General features: G+C 42.7%; 3 protein-coding genes and 1 long non-coding RNA gene across 4 annotated transcripts; 3 read left to right on the top strand and 1 right to left on the bottom strand.

The window, feature by feature from the left end:
• The first annotated feature begins 522 nt into the window (after window positions 1–522).
• On the top strand, window positions 523–2,494 carry LOC145708616 (nuclear receptor subfamily 2 group C member 1-A-like). Its single transcript, XM_081786307.1, has 8 exons — window positions 523–708; window positions 756–837; window positions 911–1,244; window positions 1,284–1,710; window positions 1,754–1,863; window positions 1,905–2,190; window positions 2,237–2,322; window positions 2,361–2,494. Exons 1-8 carry the CDS (start codon window positions 562–564, stop codon window positions 2,374–2,376), a joined length of 1,488 nt encoding a protein of 495 aa, XP_081642433.1. The 5' UTR covers window positions 523–561; the 3' UTR covers window positions 2,377–2,494.
• Window positions 2,495–2,840: 346 nt separating this feature from the next.
• Window positions 2,841–3,245, top strand: LOC145708614 (uncharacterized). The gene is made up of 2 exons (XM_081786304.1): window positions 2,841–3,000; window positions 3,043–3,245. Exons 1-2 carry the CDS (start codon window positions 2,860–2,862, stop codon window positions 3,217–3,219), a joined length of 318 nt encoding a protein of 105 aa, XP_081642430.1. The 5' UTR covers window positions 2,841–2,859; the 3' UTR covers window positions 3,220–3,245.
• A 2,065-nt stretch (window positions 3,246–5,310) lies between these two features.
• On the bottom strand, window positions 5,311–17,120 carry LOC145708610 (uncharacterized). Its single transcript, XM_081786299.1, has 11 exons — window positions 16,812–17,120; window positions 10,853–10,930; window positions 8,451–8,711; window positions 7,844–8,031; window positions 7,577–7,800; window positions 6,884–6,941; window positions 6,339–6,574; window positions 6,143–6,296; window positions 6,018–6,093; window positions 5,812–5,975; window positions 5,311–5,770 (listed from the first exon to the last, which is right to left on the bottom strand). The coding sequence occupies exons 1-11, from the start codon at window positions 16,930–16,932 to the stop codon at window positions 5,669–5,671; spliced, it is 1,662 nt and encodes a 553-aa protein (XP_081642425.1). The 5' UTR covers window positions 16,933–17,120; the 3' UTR covers window positions 5,311–5,668.
• Window positions 17,121–18,193: 1,073 nt separating this feature from the next.
• Window positions 18,194–18,828, top strand: LOC145708502 (uncharacterized). Its single transcript, XR_014134837.1, has 2 exons — window positions 18,194–18,450; window positions 18,492–18,828. It is a non-coding gene; the product is annotated as an uncharacterized LOC145708502 (long non-coding RNA).
• Window positions 18,829–22,850: the final 4,022 nt, after the last annotated feature.

Genomic DNA, 22,850 nt, shown 5'->3' with positions numbered 1-22,850 from the left:
CATTTCACCAACGCCACCGGACACAACGCCAGTAGAGTTCAACGAGTTAACTTCAACCCGAAACACGCGACTCGCGACTTCCGATGCCTCCAACCCTTCGACAGTAGAACTTTGACCCTAAGAGAAGCCCCGCCACAATCCAAGACCAGTCCCATAGCGCCACTTCTGGTAAGCTAGCCATTTTTTATGAAATTATGAATTTATTATTTTTCAATCAAAATTTCAATCACAAGAAAGTCACGACTTACTATTATACCGCAATATATACGCAACTTACTATTATTACAGGCTATGATGGAGACTGAAAACGCACATCCGAATGGCGAACTAAAGCGTGAAATGGAAACACAGCCGGTAGAAAACATCAAAACCGAGCAAGATGACTCGTTATCTTTCCAACCTCAGCAGCTCGACCTGAAGCAAGAATCACAGGAAGCCCCAGCACAGCACGTCAGGAATGAGTTGAATTGTGATATCAAATAGAAAATAAGAAAACTACTTGTAACTCAAATTACAAGGCCGCTAATTACGAATACAGGCAGTGGCTTTAAATACAAGAAAATGGACAACGGACCTTTAGCAATCCAGCTGGATCAAAAATTCAAAGAGAACGATTACTTTTATGAACGATGCGAAGTCTGTGGGGATCGTGCTAGTGGAAGACATTATGGAGTAAAATCGTGTGAGGGATGCAAAGGATTCTTCAAGGTTTTTGAACCTGTGAGTTTCGAATATTGAATACCAAATGTTTTTAGAGATCTATTCGTAAAAAACTCAATTACACCTGTCGCTGGAACTCGGACTGTCCAGTAACCAAATTACAGAGAAATCGCTGCCAGGAATCGTTCTCGTAAATGAAGGATTAAAAAGAATCGTTTGTAAAGAATATATTCAGCTAAGAACCGATTAAAGGCATGTAGATTTTTCAAGTGTGTTTCTGTTGGGATGCGAGCTGATTCTGTCCAGAATGAGCGAGGTCCAATACGACCGTTGAAACCAAACATCACCCGCTCCCTTCCACTTAGCTTTTCGGAGAATGGATCCAGCGCTTTGAATCAGTCTGGGACGGGAAATGCAATCTCGCTTGAGTCCATCGTAAACCTCAATTCAGAGAAGGCGACAATGCTCGCTCTTCCTTCTCTGACAACAAGCCTAGCAACAAACAATTCTTCCAATGCAGCTGCAAGAACTTCCACTAGCCAAAGTCCTGTGCAATTTACCCGACCTGCGCAACCAAGCCTTAGGTACAACTGAAATATGATTACCTTCCTGACTTTTTTCAGCACGTCCACTGCCCCAGTGACGAGTACTAATCAGAGCGTTTTGAACGCCGTCTTCAATTTGCCATCGTTGTCTAACTTTCGAAATTTAACGCAGATTCGAAATCAGACACAAGCCGTGTCGCAAAACAAAGGTCGTGCACAATCATCCACCAACTCTTCGTCTGACACCAGTTCTACTCCTTCAAGTCTCGACGCTACGTCCAATCTCCTGTCGAATATCAGCCGTCTGATCGCGAAAGACACTGAGCCCGAGAGAAGCTCCGCTGTCGAGCAGTCAGAGATTCTTCCCGACTGCATCCTTAAATTTGAGTTTGAGAAGCCAGACGGGCCAGAGGCAGATGAGCAGCGAAGCTACGAAATAGCCTCGCGAATGCTATTCCTGTCTGCCAAATGGATTAAAAACTTTTCTAGCTATCATTCTATAGAGGTAATTGCCCAGCGAGGCCTTTATCTATTACTCCTACTTATAGGTCGACCATCAAGTGACATTTATGCTGCACACATGGAGCGAGCTTTTTCTCATCGGAATAGCTCAGTGTATATCCAAGGACGAGATGAAAAGTATTTCCGATACCCTTAGGTAAAAAATTGAGAGAATTCACTAAACATAACTTGCTCAAGATTCCGACTATTTGAAGACGAGCTTATTCAAGATCTTGACTTGATCGAAAGAACCGTGCTGTATATCCAAGATCTGGAACTAGGCCCTGTCGAATATGCGCTTTGTCGATGCCTTCTTTTTCTCAACCCACTAGTCACGGGAACTCGTGAAGGCGCTGATCAAAAGATTGAAAAACTTTTAAATGATACGACAGCGAAAATCTCTTCGTTGATTTCAAACCAGCGCCAACAGAAGATATTTATGCGAATAAACTTGTGCAAACAAATTCATAAAAAGTCCATTGAGGTAAGAAAATTCGAATCGTTCATTCATCATCCCTTTTATTTTTTAGAAAATATTCTTTTCGTGTTTGCTTGGAACGATCCCAATTCGATCTATAATTCCTTTTTTAATTAACTCGTCTATAGAAAATATCAGGTCCGTTTCTCACGAGTATCTTTTTCAACCCTTTTTAGCCAAGGAACGCTTTAAACTGCCTCAGCCTGTTGGTGCATACAATTGGAGTTCAATAATATTCCACTAGTTCTGTATAAAAACCTGCTCAGCTTTCATATATTTCGTGCTGTAATAAACGAAATCATCACTTTTTCGATATAGTGGTTGATTTTCTAGTATAAAAGACAATCAATGCCTTGCTAGACATTCTCAGGTTTGCGTATGCTCTCACTGTAAAATCATTGAATTTTTTACAGAAAAATAATCAAATAGGGAAAAATTATCGACAACTTGAGTAAGCCAAGTTGTCTGTGACCCTTCCTTGATTGCATAGTCCAGAAAACAGGTTTTTGAGGACATTAAATGCGTATAAATATATATTAACCGTGTTTTTCAATCATAACAATCGATTTTCTAAAAAGTTGCTGATTTTCTAGAGTAATGTTGTTGGTCTTCAGCTTTTCAGAATTCAGTCACTGCTTTCCAAAAACCAAGAGAGAGCACACAGTCTTTTTTGATATGGCAAACGTTCACCAAAATCACTACAACGAAAAAGCGAAGAGACAAATAGAAGAATTTCAGCGGGAAAGGGAGCAAGAAAGAGAGCGACTTCAAAGGGAGCAGGAACGACATGAGCGTTTGCAACGAGAACTTGAAATGGTAAGCCACAAAAATTTGTTAAATAATTACCGAATATTTCAGGCGCGCATTCGCATGGAATTCGCTCGAATGGAGCTTGAATCGCATGAACGACAATTTCGCCAGCTGACCGGATCTGGAGGCAACTGGCGAGAAGAAAACCCAGAAATCGCTCGACAATGGGAGGAATTTATGGCACGAAACTATCCAAACGGCCAAATCAACAACGATAACCAGTGAATCTGCTTTTAAAACATGTAGCAAACTTGTAATACAGCCAGTTTCGACAATAATTTTCTCAAATTGCGATGAATTCTAGTGGGAGAATCTTTAAGGCTAGGGTGGTCGATTTTGGCCAAGTCTCAGGTTCTTTTTTTGACCTGCATTTTTGGCTTCCTCAGAAAATTTGGAGCAAAAAACTCCTTATGCACTTTTTGGCTATCTCTACTCGAACTCCCGGAAATTGCGACTAAAGCTGCAGAAAATTAGTGTATTTTGAAAGTGAACCAAATATTTTGAAATTTCAAACCTTTACAATAGTGGCATATGATACATTTTTGGAAAGCTAATACTAAGGACATTCATTTAGGGTAGGGCTTGTGGCGTCTAGGCTATGCCCGCAGGGGATTTTATAGGAATGAATAGTCAAAAAAAAGGTACCTTGGTTTATTGAAAAATTTTCTAAAGAAAAAACTATCAAATAAGAAAAACCTTCTGTAAATTTTAAGATTAGGGTCTAAGAAATCTAAAAATAGTAAGAACTGATAGGACCATAATGCAAACTTTGGAGTTTTGGAGCCCTGAAGATGGGCTATTTTCGCGATTTTGGCCGAGATGCCAACTTTGAAGGCACCGGAAGTGGCTTTTTTCTTGAGATGACGGAAAAAGCTTCTGTAATTCAGAAGATCAAGGATAGATCTTTATTAAAAGCTATTATAGGGTACTCTGGCATTCACAAGTCCAGAGTTTATGAGCCCTGCTTTGGGCCAAATCGACCACCCTAGCCTTAAGTAGACTCTTAATTCTAAAGACATCGCAATTTGAGTAGTGCTTTTGAATTTGCAGGGGGAGTAAATAGTTCTATAAAAAAGAGTCATTGAATACGCAATATGAATTATATCATATCATTGATATCTCTAGGGAGCATACTAAAATGAAAGTTCAATTCTGCTTGTGATCAGGACGGTTCAATCAACAGATATCGCGTCAAACTTGAGTCGGACATGATAATTCAAGCTGGCTATATATAAGGAGTCTTAGAACCGTCAGGCACATTATTCACTTTTCTCTTTCACCCAAAAATCTCATACTTTTGTAATGGAGGATCAATTTATAGAGAGAGAATATTTGTTTCTGGGACAAAACCATGGCTGCCATGCGGTTGACCGAACAACAGGGGAATATTATTGCAATAGGTAACATCTAACAAATAAAAATCAAATGCAGAGTAATTTTCAGGGTCGAAGAAAAAATGAAGATTCACGAAGGATTAACATACTGCTCTTTTCACATCGAGAATGCAGACTCTCAAAATCGGAACCTGGAGAATCTTACATTTAGCCAGCCGAAATTTAGGTGTCCCGCGAAAAATTGCGACAATGCTTTGAGTTTTAAAATGTTTTTCACGCACACTTGCTGTTCTGTAGCGTTTCGGATGTTTGCTCTTCGTAAGTTTCATAGCAATAGCTTTAATTTAATTTAAAGAATAGGGCCGATAAACGAGCAACTCAAACCAGCAGAGCTAACTTTAAAAAATGCGGAAAAAGAAACAGAAAAGTATAAGAAAAAATGGCAAAATGCAGAAAACAGACGCAAAAGAGCCCAAGAAGATGTGGATTCTCTCCGTGCTGCGAAAACTAGGATCATCGAAAGAACAAGTAACCTTGCTTATATTTAAATTCGCTCTACCAAATGAAATTCAGTGGAAAGACCAAAATGCAGAGTCTGCCTCCATGATTTCGACGACATCATTCGAAAAAGATACGCACCTAAATGCGGGCATGTCACCTGCAAGAGTTGCTTGGATCAACTTCTTCAAAAAACCTGTCCCGCCTGCCAAAAGGCTTTCACGACAAGCTCGCTCACCAGAATTTACGAAAACTAATACTTCTTGTTATGCAATACGGCCATTTATCTTTTCATTGAAACAATCATCATCGCAATCAGTGAAAAATACCATGATTGATACCATTGATACAATATTTTTCGGGAAAATAAACAACATAGACTTATCAACGATTCGAGTCTTCCTTGATTGCAATCGAGTAGTCAGTTTTATCGCATGACTTTTAATACCTGCTAATATTTTTAGCAAGACATCATTTAAAGCAATTTCGGTAAAATGATATATTGATAAAAATAACTTTTTGGTAAATTTGTTTTGTGGACTAACCGTTTCCCATTCATTCCCTTCGGGCTGAGGCGGCAGTTATCACACGTTTTCAGAATAGTTTTGTTGAAACATATTTTGTTACGGTTAAATATTTGTACAGAAAAGGCAATCCAGATATCCGTCTTGTACTTTTTACGTATGTAGCATACGGTATGTTTGTGTTTGAGTGAGTTTTACCAGATTTGAAATATGTATAGAAAAGAAACAATCGGAAATAGAATTTAGGGTCACGTTAGAGAACTGTTCAGTCAGTAGGGTCAAACTGTAAATAATGCAACTGCATACTAAAAGAGCGGTTTACATTTGATGATGTGACCAAGGCAGTTGATTGTCTCCAAAACTCGGTAAAGCGAGCGGCAGTTGGCTTCCGAAATCACGGCGGTAATCGTGCAGATTGTGCTGGGTAAATTGTGAGATCAAAGTTGCAAAGCTCGACTTACTGTTAGAAGCGAAGCATGACCTTGCATAGCTCCTGGGTAGCCAGCAGCGGCGGCAGCAGCGTGGTAGTGCAACGCAGCGGCAGTGTTGTCTCCACCGAAGCCGGCCAGGGAGAATAGAGCCCTCGGGTCACAAATGAATTTGTACACATATCTTTCTCCAGCGACTGAATATCTAGGTAAACATCTTTCGGTTATGAAAGTACTACCTTTGGACATAATTCCTTTTTCGTAGTAGTAACGCAGGCTTCTCGAGAGCTTGTCGTAATTCATTGCTGGTCGGTTCTGAAAAAATAATTACCGCTCATAAGGGTTATCTCGCGCGCGAACTTACCTTCATCTTTCCCCATCGGCGCGCAACCTCCTCCGGGTCAAGAAGTTTGAACTCGAGGCCGCGTCCAGTCCAAGTAATGAAATTTGCATTCGATGGGTCGTCTAGTAGAGCCACAAGAAATTGCCACAGCTGGAGAGTTCCTTTTCTTCCAGAGCTAAATACTGTTTAAAAATACGCGTATGACGATGTTGCTTACATTTGCTGAGAATTCGGATCTGGTTGATTTTTCTTTTCCATTTGGTCAACCTGCGCTCGTGCAGTCGCTGCAGATCCACCATTTGATAAATCCAAAGGCCTGTGACTTTGTTCGAACGCTCTGAGAGCTGCTGGGTTGAGTCCTGGTTCTGATTTGACTTTTTCTGTGACATCGGCGACCGATGCTAGACCAAGCGCAAGCGGATTTGCTGAGGGAACTCCTAACCCGGAGAAATCCTAAAAGAGGGATAAGTTTAAGAAACGGATAGAATGGATGGAACGGAACGAGTAGTGTCCGGCGTTACGACTATCTGTCGCCGGCGGTGCGCGATACCCATCATGAAGCGTGTTATCGCTAACTCATGCTCCCGGTCCTATCCGAAGCCAAGGTGAATACGCAGATACTTAAGATTAAACAGCCATTGGCTTCCGAAGAAATCAAGAATCTTTGCATAATCTTAACATGCTCACATTTCCTTATGCGAGCGAATAGTCTACGTGTTCCATTTCACATCGAAGAAAAATTATCTTTTTATTTGAAATTACCTGTAAGCGTCTTTGCGGATCTTCCCAAGGATTCGCACTGGGTGTCGCAGCTCGCAGCCTGAAATAAAGTCGTTTAATCCGGATCTAGTCGAACCGATAAACTCGAATCCCACTCGTAAGCATATTTTTCTAGCGTATAATATATGATGTATATACATATTTACAGTTCTAGCGTATCCGGTCAAGCTCACTACTTGAAGCCCCGAGGCTCGGAAGTGCCGATGCCGAGATGTCTACCCGCCGTGAAATCAAAACGTCACACTGCTAAGGAAGCGGCCCCCAAAATAACGTCAGTCTCGTGTAAACTAACAATCGATCATTTAAATCATGACTATAGTCAAAAAGTCCCTACCAAGCAATGAAATACTCGAATTTTGAAACTCTGAAAATACAGATACGAGAGAAAATGGGAAGAGCAATCTACAGTTACGTAAACAAGGGCAAGTTTGATTTAACTTCGTGAGTGGGAATAAATGGATTTCGTTATCGGCGCGTGCAGAGTGACAAGCGAGTTGAACTGTACCGGAAGTCGCTTGTGTAAACAAGATGCAAAAAGGATAAGGATATATCCGGCCGGGCGAATTTTATATCCGCCGAGCGGTAATCCCCTAAAGCATCCCACTGTCACTTTTAGACACCAGCGCCTAATCAAAACGCCTCTGCCGTCACTTCTGCAGCAATTCTTTCACTCACCATGGTTGATACGCTCCATAAGCAGCAGCGCCGGCGAAGGCTTGGTACGGATTCGTGTAGGGGTTGGCGACACCGGCGCCTCCCGCTGCGGTCGAGGACGCCGCCGAATACATGGAAGGCATCTGTGGCATCGAGGTGAAAGTGGAAGACAGTGCGGTGCTAGATGTAGGGATCGGCAATGATGACGAGCGGTTGATGTTGGAGAAGAGCGAGGCTTGCGAGATCTTGAAACTTATTTAAGACCGAAGTGGAGGCCTTCTGGTTTACCTGTGCAGGCGAGGAGGGAGTCTGGCTAGCTGGTCTTGGCGGTGCTTGGGCATTCGTCTGGTGCTGCGAATGCGGCGGCTGCTGAGACTGCGCTGGTTGAGTTGTCGGTGATGGCTGAGTCAGCGGCGCCAGCGTGGGCGTCGTGTTTGCTGGGTTCGTGCTCGATGAAACACTTTGAACAGGTGGCACTAGAATATTTAAATTAGTATTTTCGAGGATTATATAAACGGACGAGCAGTTGAGGAGGCTTTTAGAAGGCGGCTACACGTGACGATCACGTGAGGCCGGTTTGCATAGACTCCGGAAATTGCCATTTTCCGGAATTGCGGCGAACGCGCGGCCGATCCTAACAGCGACATCTACATCTACACAGTCCCTGCTTTACGTTTTAGATGAATTTAAAAATTAAGTAACTTTGGTGGTTGCGACCTTTGAGCTGCTCTTAGACAATCGTAATCGATTTTGTTTTGTCAGTGAGATTTCTGCGATTGCGTTGCCTAAATCTGGTCAAAATATCTCCGGCTTGAATCGGCTGCGGAAATTGGCATTTTCCGGAATTGCGGTTAGCGCTCTGGGGCGGCATCTGGCTTTAAGATGCCCTTCTTACCTCCAGTGTTGGTTGTTGTCGTTGAATTGTTATTGCTTGGTACAACTGTATTGGTAGACGGCGTACTGCTCGCATTGTTGGGCGCGGCACTGCTGCCTGTCGCTGTAAGGTTCTGTGGTTGAGGTTGATTCCCATTTGGAGGAACTGTAGAGGTTGGCTTTGGACGTTCTTTGTTGTTCCCAGCTGCACCATTTTGTGCGCCAAACTCAGGCACTTTTACTTGGTCACGTTGCTGCGTAGTGGGCCGGGATCCGGAGCCATCTATAAAAAATAATTACGTACTATGTTTCGCCTGATCAATTAATATATTAACGATGCAAAAATAAAGAAAGGGAAGTGATGGTTAGGGAATTCGATTGGTACCAATGGCGCTCCTGAAAAATAAGAGGGAGTGCTCGCGAGCGCCAGGGTGTCAAATCTAACACATTTTCTGGAGTGGTGGATTTCCGCGTCCAATGGGAGCGGCGTGAAAGTTACCACTGCAGCGCCGACCGCTGGATTAGAAGTCGGCGAAGGCAAAAGCTTATGTTACAGGAGGAAAACCACTTGTACTTGTAAGCCCCGGTGGATTAGATTCACAGGACGCACGAATCACGCCCAACTTTTCTCTGACTTGTCTTGATTTTGGAAAAAATGTCCAGTGGATGACTATTGAAAATGTAACTGAATGGGTAGCTAAACGCACTGAAAAATGAAACCGGAAGAACATATCCTCCTAACTAATCCAAACGTGCAGTCGATCTATGCATCTCAAAGCACAAGTTGCGCCCAGCGCCGGCTTTGTCACGTTAACTTTATCGTTTTGATTTCCGGCTTAAGGTGTCGGTGCGGCGGAAGCTGACGGCGGCCAGGAGTCTGAGGCTGCCTGTCTGAGCCCAGACTTGGGATCTGCAGGCCAGATTCAAGTAGTCACGTGATTGCGTCCGACATTTTCTTGGGCGGAACTTGGTTCAACCGACTTCGTCGCCGCCCGGTCTCGACCTGGCGACTAAGGGAGCTCTTCCCCGCGCTCCAGCCACCGCCACCGGAAGTTTTAGCGAAACCGTCTTCCGCCTGTGATTACTCGCCATGAGTTAACGGACCTTTCTTATCACTCACTTTCGGTTCACGCCCAAATCCAAGCCAAATCGTCTCATAAACAGGTAAAAACAGTTAAAAGACGGATTACGAGCATTTTGTTTTATGAGAGTCTAGCGAGTTACATAGCGATGAAAAGATGAAGAGCTCTGCTTGAGGTTAATTCGGTGGTGGGGACGGAAATTAAAGAAATTGAAAAGTAATTGTAAAAGTCAAAAAGAGGATTCCTTTGAGTTGAAATTGGCGGCGGATGTGCCTTACAATGTGCGTTTGTGCGTTTTCTTCCGGAGAAATCTTTTGTCGAACAAAGCGTTTGTTCGCCAAGCGAAGAGCGCTTTAACTTATTCTACTTCCATAAAGTTTCAGCGCAAATATTTGATACGGGAAGCGCGCTGGAAAGTGTTTTTTAGGAAGAGGAAGTCTCGTGAACATTTGAATTAAGAAAAAACTAAGTCGACTTAGAATTAATTGTAATAACTTTTAATGAAAATCACAAAAGGCTATCTTATGCTCAAATTGGCGACAAGTTATGACTTACAGTGGATTTACCGAAACTTTCGGTCCGAAAGGTGAAAGATTGATTATAGACGATGGTGTTCTAGTCTTGGCCCGGAATATTGAGGGTTTGTAGTTTTTGGACCGCAAAATGGGCGAAGCATTTTTGTAGGATTATGAATATTCTGAACGCGTTTGAAGCAACGGAAGCAGTGGCGGTATCGGAAGTAGCGCACGGAAGTGGCTACCGGTTACAGACGCTCGCTGTTTCCGAACCCATCGTAAGGAGTAAGGGTAATCACGCAAAATTATAATAATTATCGTGTAAATTCCGGATGCGTAACTATTGGGCCGCTCGAGCCACTTCCGACGCCATTTCCGGACGCTTCGAACGCCCCGATCTCTCGCAGCGAAATTTGTCAATCGGGTATCTAATTTTATTCGCTCAGCAAGCTCGTAATTTGTTATTACTTTGTTGTCGTTTTCTATTGTAAGCTGCTAATTATACAAAATGTTTACGAAATGTAAATCGGGGTGGCGCTGTTCTCGTAAGCCAGCCAATCAGAAGCGCCTAATCTAATTAGTGTTCTTTCGTATACTTTGAAGGCTACAATTGGTCTATAGATGGGCGAAGTCTTAAAACCTATACAAATTATTGGCATGGTCAGTACAGGCGGGGTATTACGATGCTAGGGGAAAGTGGTCAATGAAAATTCTGGTGGGAATATTCAGGAGCTAGGGAATGGTGAGCACTGGGCGTAATCATGAGGAGACTTCCGAATCAGTCTGACTCGAGTGTTTCATCGGAAGTCACGTGAGCTGCTACTTACATCCTACTTCCGGCACGAATTGGTCGTCGTCCGTCGCAGAGTTCTCCAACCAGTCGCCTTGCAACGCGCCAAACACGTCTAAATGCGAGAAATGTTATCGTCAAACAATTTGCTTTGTAGCGCTTAGGCAGCCCTTGATAGCGGTAGAATTTCGCCAAAATAACTATTTGGGGAGTTTCTAAAATTTGGCAATTTTATCTCGTCGGTTCCGTAAAAGGGATTATGCTGTGCGATAAGGCGATGTCGCACGCTCTGTCGTACGTTTTAGTACTTAGCGCGATGCCCAGATGTCTCCCCTGATAACCCTAATTCGCAACCTTAACCCCTCAGCGTCGAAGCTTGATGACTTCTTGACGCGGCAGAAAATGCAATAAAAGGGATGTTAATTTACTGATAAGAACATCGGTCTCCCGCCGCGCTGACTCCCGCCGGATGATGCCAATTCGCTGATAAGAGAGGCGAAGGCTTTGAGGGAATCCCAAATACAATTCTCTTATCAGCAGCAGCCATCTCGGCAGGAGATCGCCCGGACGTGCCAAGCCCGCAGCACTTTCGCCGGATTTGCAAAGAGTGCCACAGAATAGTCGTAAAAAGGATGAGAGTACTTGTCAAAAATATCACTCGACATCGGCACAACATGAACCGGCAAAATTTCGAAACTGGTTACTCACGCTCAGACGATTCCAAATTCCTACTATCTCGCTCATCGTACAGGAAAAACTTGCTAGGCCGAGTGAGTATGTCGCACATAGTAATAAATTGTAACTTATAATCTTGCTAAATGGAGTAGTTGTTGTCGATTATATTAAGGGAGAGAGGGATCTACTCAGCGGCGCCTCCGATTATGCATCTTTCCGGAAATTGGAAGCTGCACTCTCATTTTACGGTGCAATGATTTACTATAGATTTTTACCACAAATTTCGATAAGATTCAGGGCCATGCAAATGTATCCGAAGTGGGGTCTCATTTATCTATGGACAGTGTTTTCTTTTTTGATAAATTCCGGAGCTACGGCCATATAAATTTTGGTGGAGCGAGCTGTTGCATTTGTTGATAAACGAAATCGGAAGCGTTTTGGGGAAAAGGATCGTGGAGACCTTTCGCGCTTCCGGCGCGTCTAAAAATGGACCTAGAGAAGACTGCCATAGATTTAAATGCAAATCCTGGCCCTTATCACAAAGTGGAAAATTCCAAATTTCCGGTGAGAAGAAGCAACGAATAATAAAATCAACGCTCCTAGTCGAAGACAGAAAATTAATATTCAAACTTTGACCCTAGTACCCTGCCTTACAAAGTCCCTTGTACAGAAACTGTCTAATTTGAGCACTAGAATCAAATATTATGGGAAGAGATGTGATAAGATGATTTATCAGTGCGAAATCAGGCATTTGTGACGCAAATCACTTCACATTATGGGAATGCTTCACGTGGGCGTTAAATTTTCAATTTCCGGAAGGGTTCGGTTCTGCGATGAGCTCGAAATGTCACGTGGTCGACGGTAGCAAGCGCGGTTTATCGCTTCGAAAGGTGTTTTCTGCTTCCGGAAAAGCCGCTAGCGGAAACCGAGCTTGTGTATAAAGCCAAGCTCGTTTCCGCCCAATGACGCCATCAAAATTGTCACAAATAAATAAGTACTTTTGTATTTAACACTTGTCCTGCCGCCCTGAAGAGCGATAAATTCTTTCTCTCCGAAACCGGTCCGGCTAATGATAGAATATGGTGATTTGGAGAATGAGGGATTATTTTCGAGGGGAAGTGATTTTTCAAGGACGGAAGTGTCCCTTCGAAGGGGACCATTTCCTCTTTGATGTTCTTGGGCTGCGCTGTCAGCGGCAGGAAGCCCGGCTCATTCTAGCGCTGATGAGAGTCTCTTCTAGAGTCAGAGGCCGAGCACGCGCTAGTAAATTTATGAGTCTTTTATCAGTGGCGCCGATCGCGGCATCGATGTCCTGCCGAGTTACGCGCTACTCGCCATCTCGGCATCGATCACCCGCCGAGATGGTGCGTTAAGGTTCTTATCAGTGGCACTGGCCGTTCATTATGAAGCCTCGCCCTTGGACGGCTGAGCGTTATCGCGGCCATCTCGGCGGGAGATCTCGAAATACGGAACAAACAAGTAGACTGTTCGGCCTGAGCTTATCACCACGCAGGTCTTATCATAAAAATTGTAATTACTATATTTGATAGGAAACAAAGCGATTTGGCTAATCACTTTTACGCTGATAACACTTTCCAAAATCAAAAGTAGCAGTGATAAGCGTCTTGAAGAAAGCAGTTCCGCATTAAAATAGAAAGGTGATGGAGCGATAAATGGAACTCTTCAGCCAATGAGAAGCCCTTCCAAGTGCAGGATAACCCGCCGGTCAGCGCTAATCAGTTCCCAAACGGATCTGAGAGCTACAACCGGAATCGCCGTATTGTGCCACAAACAGGCTCCCGTGAACTAATCGCCACTTCGACAAACAAAAACGACCGTTTCCGGAACTGGCAGCTTTTTGGAAACTGGCGCATCCGGCTTCAAACCACCCCAATGAGGGATGAACATTGAGCTCAGACGTGTAGGCTTTCCGCAAAACGAGAGATCTAAAATGGAGTGGAGGAGGGGGCTTCTGAATTGCTGATTTCGGTGATAAGGGTAAATTGGTATTCGAGAGGTAGGAGAATTTGGCACTAGAATTGCAACCCCGGTAGTGCTTCTGATGGCGGCTGTGGCGGCGCTGACCATCGGATGTTGCGCCGGACGTGCTAAGTCGAGTGCGACTCGCGCTGAAGAGAGGTCACAAAACACTCGCTTCGTAGCGCTTCGAAGCGATTACATTCTGAGTCCGGATCTCGGCAGGAAGAGCAGTGTCCGGACGGACCCTCCCATATTTATCAAAGTAGCGAGCGGTGGCAGCACCACCACCAGTGCAAACAACCGCTTCCTTGCAACAATCCAAAGCGACAATTTGTCAAAACCGACCCCTGCCGAAAACCGCCTCTCGGCAATAATCACCATCGTCGGCCTCTACTGTAATCGAAGAAAAAAATAGACCCAAGCCAAAAAAAGAAAACACGGCTGCTCAAGCCTCTCCACCACTTTCCGCCAAAGCGGATATTTGAGAAAAAGATTAGCTCAGTTTGGTCAAATTGCCTCTAAGGAAAGTACGCGCGCTTCCGCTATCTCAGATAGTTGAATAATGATGGTCAATCGAAGCCCCACATCCGCCTCATTGATAAATTAGCGCTTCCTTCGAAAAAGAACTGGCGATAAGGGCTTCTTCCATCAATGAATTTTCATATCCTTGCTGAAATATTCATAAAATAGTTTCTATGACTTTTGGGATTGTTCCGAAAGGAAACTTAGTAAAACATTACATATTGAATGGATGTGATCCGGAGCCGCGCAGAATTCTGTTCCCGCTATAAATCCGTATTGATGCTTATCACCGGGCACGCGATAAGCAGCTCGACCAGCGCTATACTGGACTTCCGGCTCGCGGCCGCCAGTTGCATAACTCCGTCAAAAGTATCAAGTGCTCTCTCACTCTCCTAAAACGCAAATTGAAAATGAAAAGGGTTGAATTCAACTTGAACGCAAGGGTCTGGCCGGTGCTGCTTGGGAACTGCGATCATCCGAAAGGGCTAACGAAGATTTCCTCTTAACACCACGTTGGAGCCCCGCGCTGGAGATGATTCTTTATCAGATCTAACACTTTCAATTACACGAGTGAGCACGGTTTAGAAGCTAACACCGTAGTTGAATAATCAACAGGTAAATGAGAGCAGAAAGGAAAGAGAATTCACGTTCTACGTGCGATTCGTTGAAAGATCGTGTGTCCGGTTGCTGATGCTGCGAAAAATGAGAGATTCGGAATTACTTAGCTTATGTAACTGGGCGGAAGCAACTTGGAGCGGGATCTTTGTGGATTTGCTTTTGGCTGAGCGGTTGGTGAAGTGGCTGCCAGTGCAAAATTTCAAACAAATTTGAGACCTCAGAGAACGCTCGCCGCTGAGAGGAACCGGAAATCAAGGGATGATGATTTGGTGCCCGCTCTCGCCACTGACAGCTCACGTGATAGCGAATATTAGCGCGTTTTTCGATCTATCGAGCGACCGATTGAAAACGGGCGACGGTCAACCGGACGCCGCGCTGAGAGCTCAGACGAGACAAGACACTTTGCCCGGATCGCCTATTTCCGATCGGTGAACATTCCACCACTCGTTCTTGTTATCTCAGATTATCAAAATCGGACACACAGTTTTATATAACGAAAATACTTTCCATTCGTATTTTACAAACAGTGTACAAAACTCAATTTAAACCAGGTTTCTTGGTTCACCTTGATTCAAAAAGAATGAATAAAAAATATTTTTTTTTCGTTTCGTAAAGGAATATAAACAGCCATGACGCCAACACTAAGCAGCGTCTTATTGAGAGAGATCCTGTTTGAGGAACAGCCGGCGGGAATATTTTGAATTCCGTGGAGAAAGGATTGGGATGTTTGGAGGAGTCGGATGCGCGGGGCGGATTTACCGCCGCACGCGCCCTTCAATTCTAATCTGAGCACTTGGGCAAAGTGGCAAACTTTGAGCCTAGCACTCTTCCGGCCGAAAATAACGTAACAGAAGAGCCATTAGACTGATGGGCCGACTCATACGTGCTTGATAGAGGACACAATTCATGCTGTGGCTAATGAATAAGTCTTAGAAGTAGAGAGCATAGCAATAAAAAGATCTATGTGTAGGAGAAAAATCGCAAACGGTGATTTCTCTCATCTTAAACTACAAATGTACCTTTGCGGGGGATGCGTTTTTTCTTTGGCATTGTTAGTCGTGTTCTCTCATATTTATATGTTTATTTCTAATCGATGAATGATGATGTGGTACTCCTACGTCAAATTTCTTCACAGCTAGTAAAGTTTCTCGACGAACCCGTAAAAACCTTTTGGGCAGAAGAGATGCCATTTTGCGACGGAATTTTACATTTCCGGTAGCATAAAAATCAAACAGCGCTAGTGCCACTAGCCAACCACTCCCGGTCGCAGATTTTTTCACCATTTACACCCGGATCCATAAGCGCTACAAATGCTCGCCAGGAATACGGGCGTACAGTGACGCTCTGGGAGCGAGAAAAACCCAGTTAAACTGCTTCATAATGCCACCAGAAGAAATCATGCATTTTTTCGCACTAGATACATCGCAATCTTACTAAACTACAGTAAAGACTGTGTATTACCGAATCAACTCTAGGATTAAACTTTCGTTGCCACCTTATGGGCCCAAAAGTGAAGGTTTGTTGTTGATGTTTGAAGTTAACAAAAGATTGCATACCTATCCCGCGAGTGCTATTTGTAACAGGGCGAGGTTCTTTTGAAAACAGAGTCTCTCGGCCGAATACTTTTTACGAAAATGACAATGAAAGAAAACGAAGGGAATACATTCGATGGAATCAAACAAAACTATTCTTCCGCAAAGCGGCGTGACATGCTCTCGGGCGAGTGAGTATACCTTCACTATCTTTTCAAGTGTCTAGCGCTGGCAAATACACTTGTAGTTACAGTTTTGGCCTATAAAAATGTTTTTCGGCGAATCGGCAAACAGGCCCGAGGCGTGCGCCTGTTCGGTGATGCACTCTGATCTGGCTCCAAATTTGTGTTTTCGCCGTCACAACAACTGTTTGTATTTGTTGGGCGCAAAGAGGGGCAACCCAACAAAACCACAACAAGTCAGCAGAGTCAAATTTGCTCAATCAATACGGAAAGTAAGATTGGCAAGTGTGACTACCAAGTAACTGACTCTCCGCCACTAGAAAAACGGACTCGCCCGAATGTTTTTACTGAAAGCGCAGCTCATCCGGAAATAAGATTTTATCGCAAAATTATACTTTGTCAATGGTAAAATGTCCAAATAATCATGCATTCATGAGTGCAAAGGAACCGACAAGATTTTAAAATATTGATATAAAGGAAGTCTTACCGTTGATTGGAATGTTTTTCTGGGAGGCAATTTTGGGTTTGAGTGGGTCCGCAATGATGCCAGATGGATTCTGTAACAAGGGAAACGTGCTCTCTTGTGGGACTCTGTGGTCCAGCGACATTAATCTCTCGAACACTTCTCTGGTAGATTTGTCAGTTGATGCAGCTTGTTCGTGTATCTCTGTGAATCTCTATCTAAAATGCTCTGGAAGGGCGCACGAAGGCAATCTCGTCGTGTTCTTGCTCAATTAAGCTGATTTATTAATACAACTAGATCAGCTCCGAGGTTGGAATCTGGTTTATCGATAGAGCTATCTGTAGATTTTAGGAAGTCCGAGGAAATTGCACCTGGCGCAGGCGCGGTGCGCCAGGGCGCCCCCGGGTTTCCATAGATGGCGCTGCCTCTAACGCCAAACTTGTCTCTCCTCGAAATTTTTTATAAAAATCATGATAACTTTATTCATCCTTTTAATCGACCCAAGAATCCGTACCGGATCAATAGCAAAGTCGTTTAATAACGCGGTCTAATAAAACTTTCAGAGCAGGATACTACAGATAAGACTTGAAACAAACAATTGTGGGGATAATTGTAGAACAATCGCTGATGATAATGAATACAAACATTGATACAGTCAAATACTAGACATCAAGCCCAGAAAATCCTACAAAAACTAGAATGAGTCATTGCATAGGACTTTGTTGTTAGTTCATCAGACGTTTCTACGCTGGCCGCATTTGTAAAGACTCTCTTCTGTCTTTAAATAGAGCCATTTATTAAAATATGATTTTGAGTCATTTGAATGTTTGCATGAAAGAGAACAGTTTCTTTTGTGGCTGAAGAAAAACGCTGTGAAAAGACTTTACTACTCGCAGAGCGAAATTCGCACTTGAATGGAACGAGAGAAAAAATGGAGATCGCTACGTCTTAGGAAAGTATTTCATTTGCACTACTAGTCTTAGAGTAGTGACGATTTTCCTTTCGAAATACTTTGAAGAGGATTTATTTTGACGCTTTCTCTCATTTTTCAATTGGTTTTTGGAATATGCAGAGAGATTCTGTATTGGGAGGATCCCAGGACAGTACGGACTAATGTAGATAATATCATTTCTATTGTGGCATTAGGAGAGGCTTTATTTGAAAAATAAAAATAAATTTTTAAGGTAAACTTGGCTGCTACTATTTTCTGGAGTTTGAAAAATTTGGAGTTTTTTTTCTGGAAGTTGTTAAAAATTTCGTAGGTTCTGTTTGGAGCAACGAAATTTCAAATCGATTTTTAAGGGTGTTAGAGTAATAATTAAGGGTATCTGACCCCGGCAAAAGAAAGAACGGGCCCGGACCCACATTTTTGCCGGGGTTTGGAGGGGCCGGGAGGCCCTTAACACCCTTAAAAATCGATTAGAAATTTCGTTGCTCCAAACAGAACCTACGAAATTTTTAACAACTTCCAGAAAAAGAACTCCAAATTTTTCAAACTCCAGAAATTTGGGGTAGCCCGGTAAACTTGTCGTATTAAAATAGCCAAGCCAAAAAGCTCATGCTATAATTATCTCACAAGAAAAAGGTGGCAACGCTAGCGTAACGAAATTCCGGACAGAGTGCACTTATTGGACTCTGATTGTCTGGCTCCCTGTTCTAATTCGTAAGCAATATCCTCTTTTGTAACTTTTAATCGTGCTTTAGTTTCGATTTGTTGCGCTTCTTTGAATATTTATTACGACTTGCATAGCCTATCGGAATACAACATTGCCATGATGACACTAGAGTGGTTTTCCATTTTTTTCTTCATTGTCAATTTCGTTCTGCTAACAACAATTTACTTATCCTTATCTAAGTTCCAACCGAGCGCCGAAAAAAAAGGGAATGCTCAGGATACAATGAGCATCTGTTCAGCTACCGAGATAAAAGTGGACCAAGGAATCGAAAACCTGGGAACTTGGTTCTAGTAAGTTATTTATATTCTCTTCCTTGATTCCATGCAAGACAAACACAATTGTACAATAAACAACTCTAAATTGGGTTTTATGTTTTATTTGATGAATTGGGGCGACAGGTAAAATACTTTGCAGAATATAAACGAAAAAGGGATCAGATAATAGAAAATGGTGATTAATGAAAAGTTTCTTCGTGATGTTGCTGTTTGTCGCGTAGATCGCGGAGCTCGTCAGCGAGTTCAGAATTTCGATCTTTCTTGTACTTGAGCGATTTTGCCAAGGATGCGTTTTCCATCTGAAGGGCGGTCACTCGTATGATGAGAAAAGCCAAAGCGCTTGTGAGAAGAACGAAGATCAGGAAAAGAAGAAATGCGTAAAATCTTCGAGAGTTGGACTGCTGTTGGACTCCTGCGGTGTTGTTGCGTCGAGGGACTCGAGGACGGCGCTGATTTTGTGGAGCAGGTAGCACGGACATGGTCTTGTCCCAGATCATTTGCACTGATGGGATGACAGAGATGGGCGGGATGACGGACATAGTATGATGAATGGAGGTAGCATCTTCAATAGAATCTTCTTCATTGATAGGCGGAAGCGTGAATCCGGTTGGAGAAGAGACATCACTGTGCTCGTTTCGTGAAGTGTCGTTGTCCACAAGTGAAGGAGGTGGAATCGTGGAGACATCTGGAACATCTACAGGAGTCGTGTTCGGTCCTTCGGGAAAAGGTGTACTGTCAGCTCGTGAGTTCTCAGATTCTGTCACTGAGCGAGTTCCAAATGTACTTCGGTCAGTATCCGCTGTTGAATAGTCGGTCGTAGTGTCGGGAACGGAGATGATGGTTTCGTCAAAACTGTCTTGTAAAAAATTAGGCCCGGGGACCATGAATGAAGGGGTGTACTGGTTTCCCGGCGGAGTGTTGTTGAGGGCTAATAATGTCGAGTCATCAGCGTAGACGGCAATGTAGCTTGTTTCTCTGGAACTCATGTTTTTTGTTTTTTGCTTTGTTGATTTTTGATTGATTTTATTTTTTGTTCTGATTCCCTCCCAAGATCGTTTTGTTATAAAGGCAGTCAAAAACCGTAGATGGCGCAAGAAGGCGCGTAGTCTTGGTGGGAGTGCACAATGTGAGTGCTTGAATCTACCGCCGATCAGTATCAAAATCTTGATTCTTAGTTTTCAATTTAACTAATCAAAAGACCGTTCAGATCTGTTCTGTTTCAGCTTATTGAGCCCCCGATTTGGCGTGGATTTAATGCTGGACGAAAGAGGCCGCCAGTTGCACAGTAAGACGAAGGAAAATATATGATAAGACAGTAGGTTTTCTAGGTAATCACTTTGGGCATGGTGAATATGGTTATATCGTTCCATATTCAGGAGCATATATTTTGAAAATTGAAAACAGGCTTTTATAGTGTCGCAAGTTGTAATTATAGGTCGGGGAAAACAGGCAAGCGAGACAGCATAATTCACTCATATTGAGCAAGCTGTCGAGAAGTTTAATAATACATCAGGCCTCAACTCGCTAATGCTGACATCGTATGCATACTAGTAAAAAGAGTTGTTCATTTCAGACCAATTTTATTATGTTAGCTGAAAAGCCGAGAGATTTCTTTGAAATCAAGGAAGACAGCATCAATATCTTCGAAGCTTGCTTTGGTTCTTATATACAGACTCATTTTCACGATTGTTAGCCACAAATCGGTTTGTGACCTAGCTTACTGTCAATTTACTAAAAAGGAGTAAGAAACGGCGAGACGCTTTGGGACCGGATGATCCCCAAGGACCTGCGACGCAAACTTCGCGATTATTTGTTTTTGCCAATATCATCACTATTTTAAATGCGCAATTATCGATTACCAATTATTTTAAATTCATCAAAAACGGCACGAACAGTAACAGTAGCAATAATTTTATTTAGTTTGTTGTTTAGATATTTCAAGATAATAAAGAGAGGATAAAAAGAAGACTTCATAATCGCGAAAAGGTAAAATAATCGACGAATAAAATGGAAACTTTTTTGCTTCACAAAACGCTGAATTTCTATGCTTTCAAATTTGATAACACTACCACATGAGTTTTAATACCGCTTTGAAAAAATAAAGTTTATTTAATTTAAACCAGCGCGTTAGTGGCAAAGTCGAGAATAAAAAGTCAGAATGCTAAGCTGCTTGATTTCCAGCTCCATTGAGTCAGATCTCTCGGCCAAGTCAAATATTGACTTGATTCTCAAATCAGAGAAAAAACGCAGGAAAATGCAGAAAACCGGCAAAAATAGTGCGATTGTTGTTCGGATTAATTGCTAAAATAACTCGATAAAAATGCAGACTACGCGACTGAGAGTGAGAAAGGTGGTAGAAGAATCGGGATCCGCAGCAAAAGGTCAATCGGAAATGTATAAATAATAGATCGCAAGAAATTCCAAAAATGAGTTTCCTTTTTTCAACTTTTACTATCGTTACAAGGATACTCATTATTGCTAGTTTTATGAAAGAATCAATTATTTCTACGGTTAAATGCTGTTCTTTTATCTGACATGGCCTTGGATATTTTAATAAAACGAAATTAACTCAATACAATATTGGTAAAATTAATACACTCATAAATTATTCTTGCTATGAATGAGAATATCGCGAAAACGCCAAGATTGTTTCTGAAAATGAGACGATGCAGGCATCACTAATAACTCGCTCCACATCCCAGTCCCAGTTCATGTTCTTATTCTATTTGAACGAAGATTTTATTCACTCCGGCTTAGAGAAAAAGAGAATTCCGGAATTTTCTTCTGCACAAAGCGCACTTATGAAAGGACGCGTATCTATTTTAACTTGAATTCAGACTGTGAAATGAAAGAAAGATAATGAGGAGATATGCCTCGAACTGGCCGGTTTCCGCGCAATACAAGGAATGGTCCATAGAATCGCCCTATATCTTAGTCTGCCTGTCACCTCATCAAATAAGTGCCGTCCGTTGTTTCCGACTATTGCCAATAACTATCAAATTTGTTTACAGATCGAATCGCTTATCTTATGGAGCCGTCAATCGCCCTTTTCTCACACTTATTCACAAAAGTACTATTTCAGTTCCAAAGTGCTTCGGTCGCTCTTACAGTGTCCTCCTGTTGCCCCTGGTTAAAGTTTAAGCTCGACCGACAGCAGGCGCAAAATTTTGGCGATAGCTCAACATTTTTTTTTGCGCCAGAGTATAGTATGGCGAAATTCGCTCGCGGCGCTGGACTTTTTTGAAAGCCTATTTTTTGCGTTCCAATTTGAATAGTAACTTTTTAATTATGTCAGAGGACAGAAACGGACGAGAGTACTTTGGCGATATCATCTCCAAGAGACCTCGTATAAGAACCACCAGCAATGGGGTCGCCTTCGATGCCAACTCTTCGACGCACAGTGGAAAACTATCTGGACAGAATAGGGGTTACCCATAATGTCAAAATTTTGATGCTAGCGTTTTTTGCTTCCAGTCTAGTGCTGATTATTGCTGATGATATTAGAGAATTGTAGATTACGTACTCAATAAGGATATTGCTCATGAAAATAACTTATATTCTCCAATGGTTACCCTGAAAAATAGGAACAGGCGGTGCCTCTGCTCATCCGGAACGACACTCTTCGAAACTGGCGACAACGGCGCCCGCGGGCCTCAACGCGTATCAACTCGGAAGGGAGCAATGTCGACTCAAAGGTCAGTACTCAAGCTTGACCCGTGTATACTGATCAATAGAGCGCGCAACAGGCGCTAGAATCTGTCGCGTTTAACATATGTAAATGTCAGTCTCAAGAAGATTAACACATTTTCGAATGCAAACATTTGACATTTCTATCCATCAAATTTACAGTTGCACTCAGCTAGGACAAATATTGACTAATTCTTTGTCGATATTGAGTAATTTCTCAGCAGACAAAGTTTGAATATATTATGACGCGATCGGGCGTCACTCTTCCTTGATTTCACGGCGAAACTTTCACTATACTTTAACTATACCTAAATCAATCGATAAAAGTCAGATCATTACTTGAAATTATGGCGCCTATCGAGTGGCGGAATGAACACTCATTTTCACTTTGATAGTATTAAATTTGGAATAAAAATATATTGGGA

Source organism: Oikopleura dioica, chromosome XSR (assembly GCF_907165135.1).
Source record: "Oikopleura dioica chromosome XSR, OKI2018_I68_1.0, whole genome shotgun sequence".
Classification (NCBI taxonomy): Eukaryota; Metazoa; Chordata; class Appendicularia; order Copelata; family Oikopleuridae; genus Oikopleura; species Oikopleura dioica.
This window is presented reverse-complemented; position numbering and strand designations above follow the sequence as displayed.

Excerpts from the sequence above, each read along its gene's own strand:
- LOC145708616 (XM_081786307.1), top strand. The coding sequence starts at position 562 with ATGGACAACGGACCTTTAGCAATCCAGCTGGATCAAAAATTCAAAGAG. Across the intron at positions 709-755 it reads GATGCAAAGGATTCTTCAAG|AGATCTATTCGTAAAAAACT; the intron begins GTTTTTGAACCT and ends AAATGTTTTTAG. Across the intron at positions 1,711-1,753 it reads CTAGCTATCATTCTATAGAG|GTCGACCATCAAGTGACATT; the intron begins GTAATTGCCCAG and ends TCCTACTTATAG.
- LOC145708614 (XM_081786304.1), top strand. The coding sequence starts at position 2,860 with ATGGCAAACGTTCACCAAAATCACTACAACGAAAAAGCGAAGAGACAA. Across the intron at positions 3,001-3,042 it reads TGCAACGAGAACTTGAAATG|GCGCGCATTCGCATGGAATT; the intron begins GTAAGCCACAAA and ends CGAATATTTCAG.
- LOC145708610 (XM_081786299.1), bottom strand. The coding sequence starts at position 16,932 with ATGTCGCTGGACCACAGAGTCCCACAAGAGAGCACGTTTCCCTTGTTA. Across the intron at positions 8,032-8,450 it reads GACAACAACCAACACTGGAG|TGCCACCTGTTCAAAGTGTT; the intron begins GTAAGAAGGGCA and ends TAAATATTCTAG. Across the intron at positions 6,942-7,576 it reads TATGGAGCGTATCAACCATG|GCTGCGAGCTGCGACACCCA; the intron begins GTGAGTGAAAGA and ends ACTTTATTTCAG.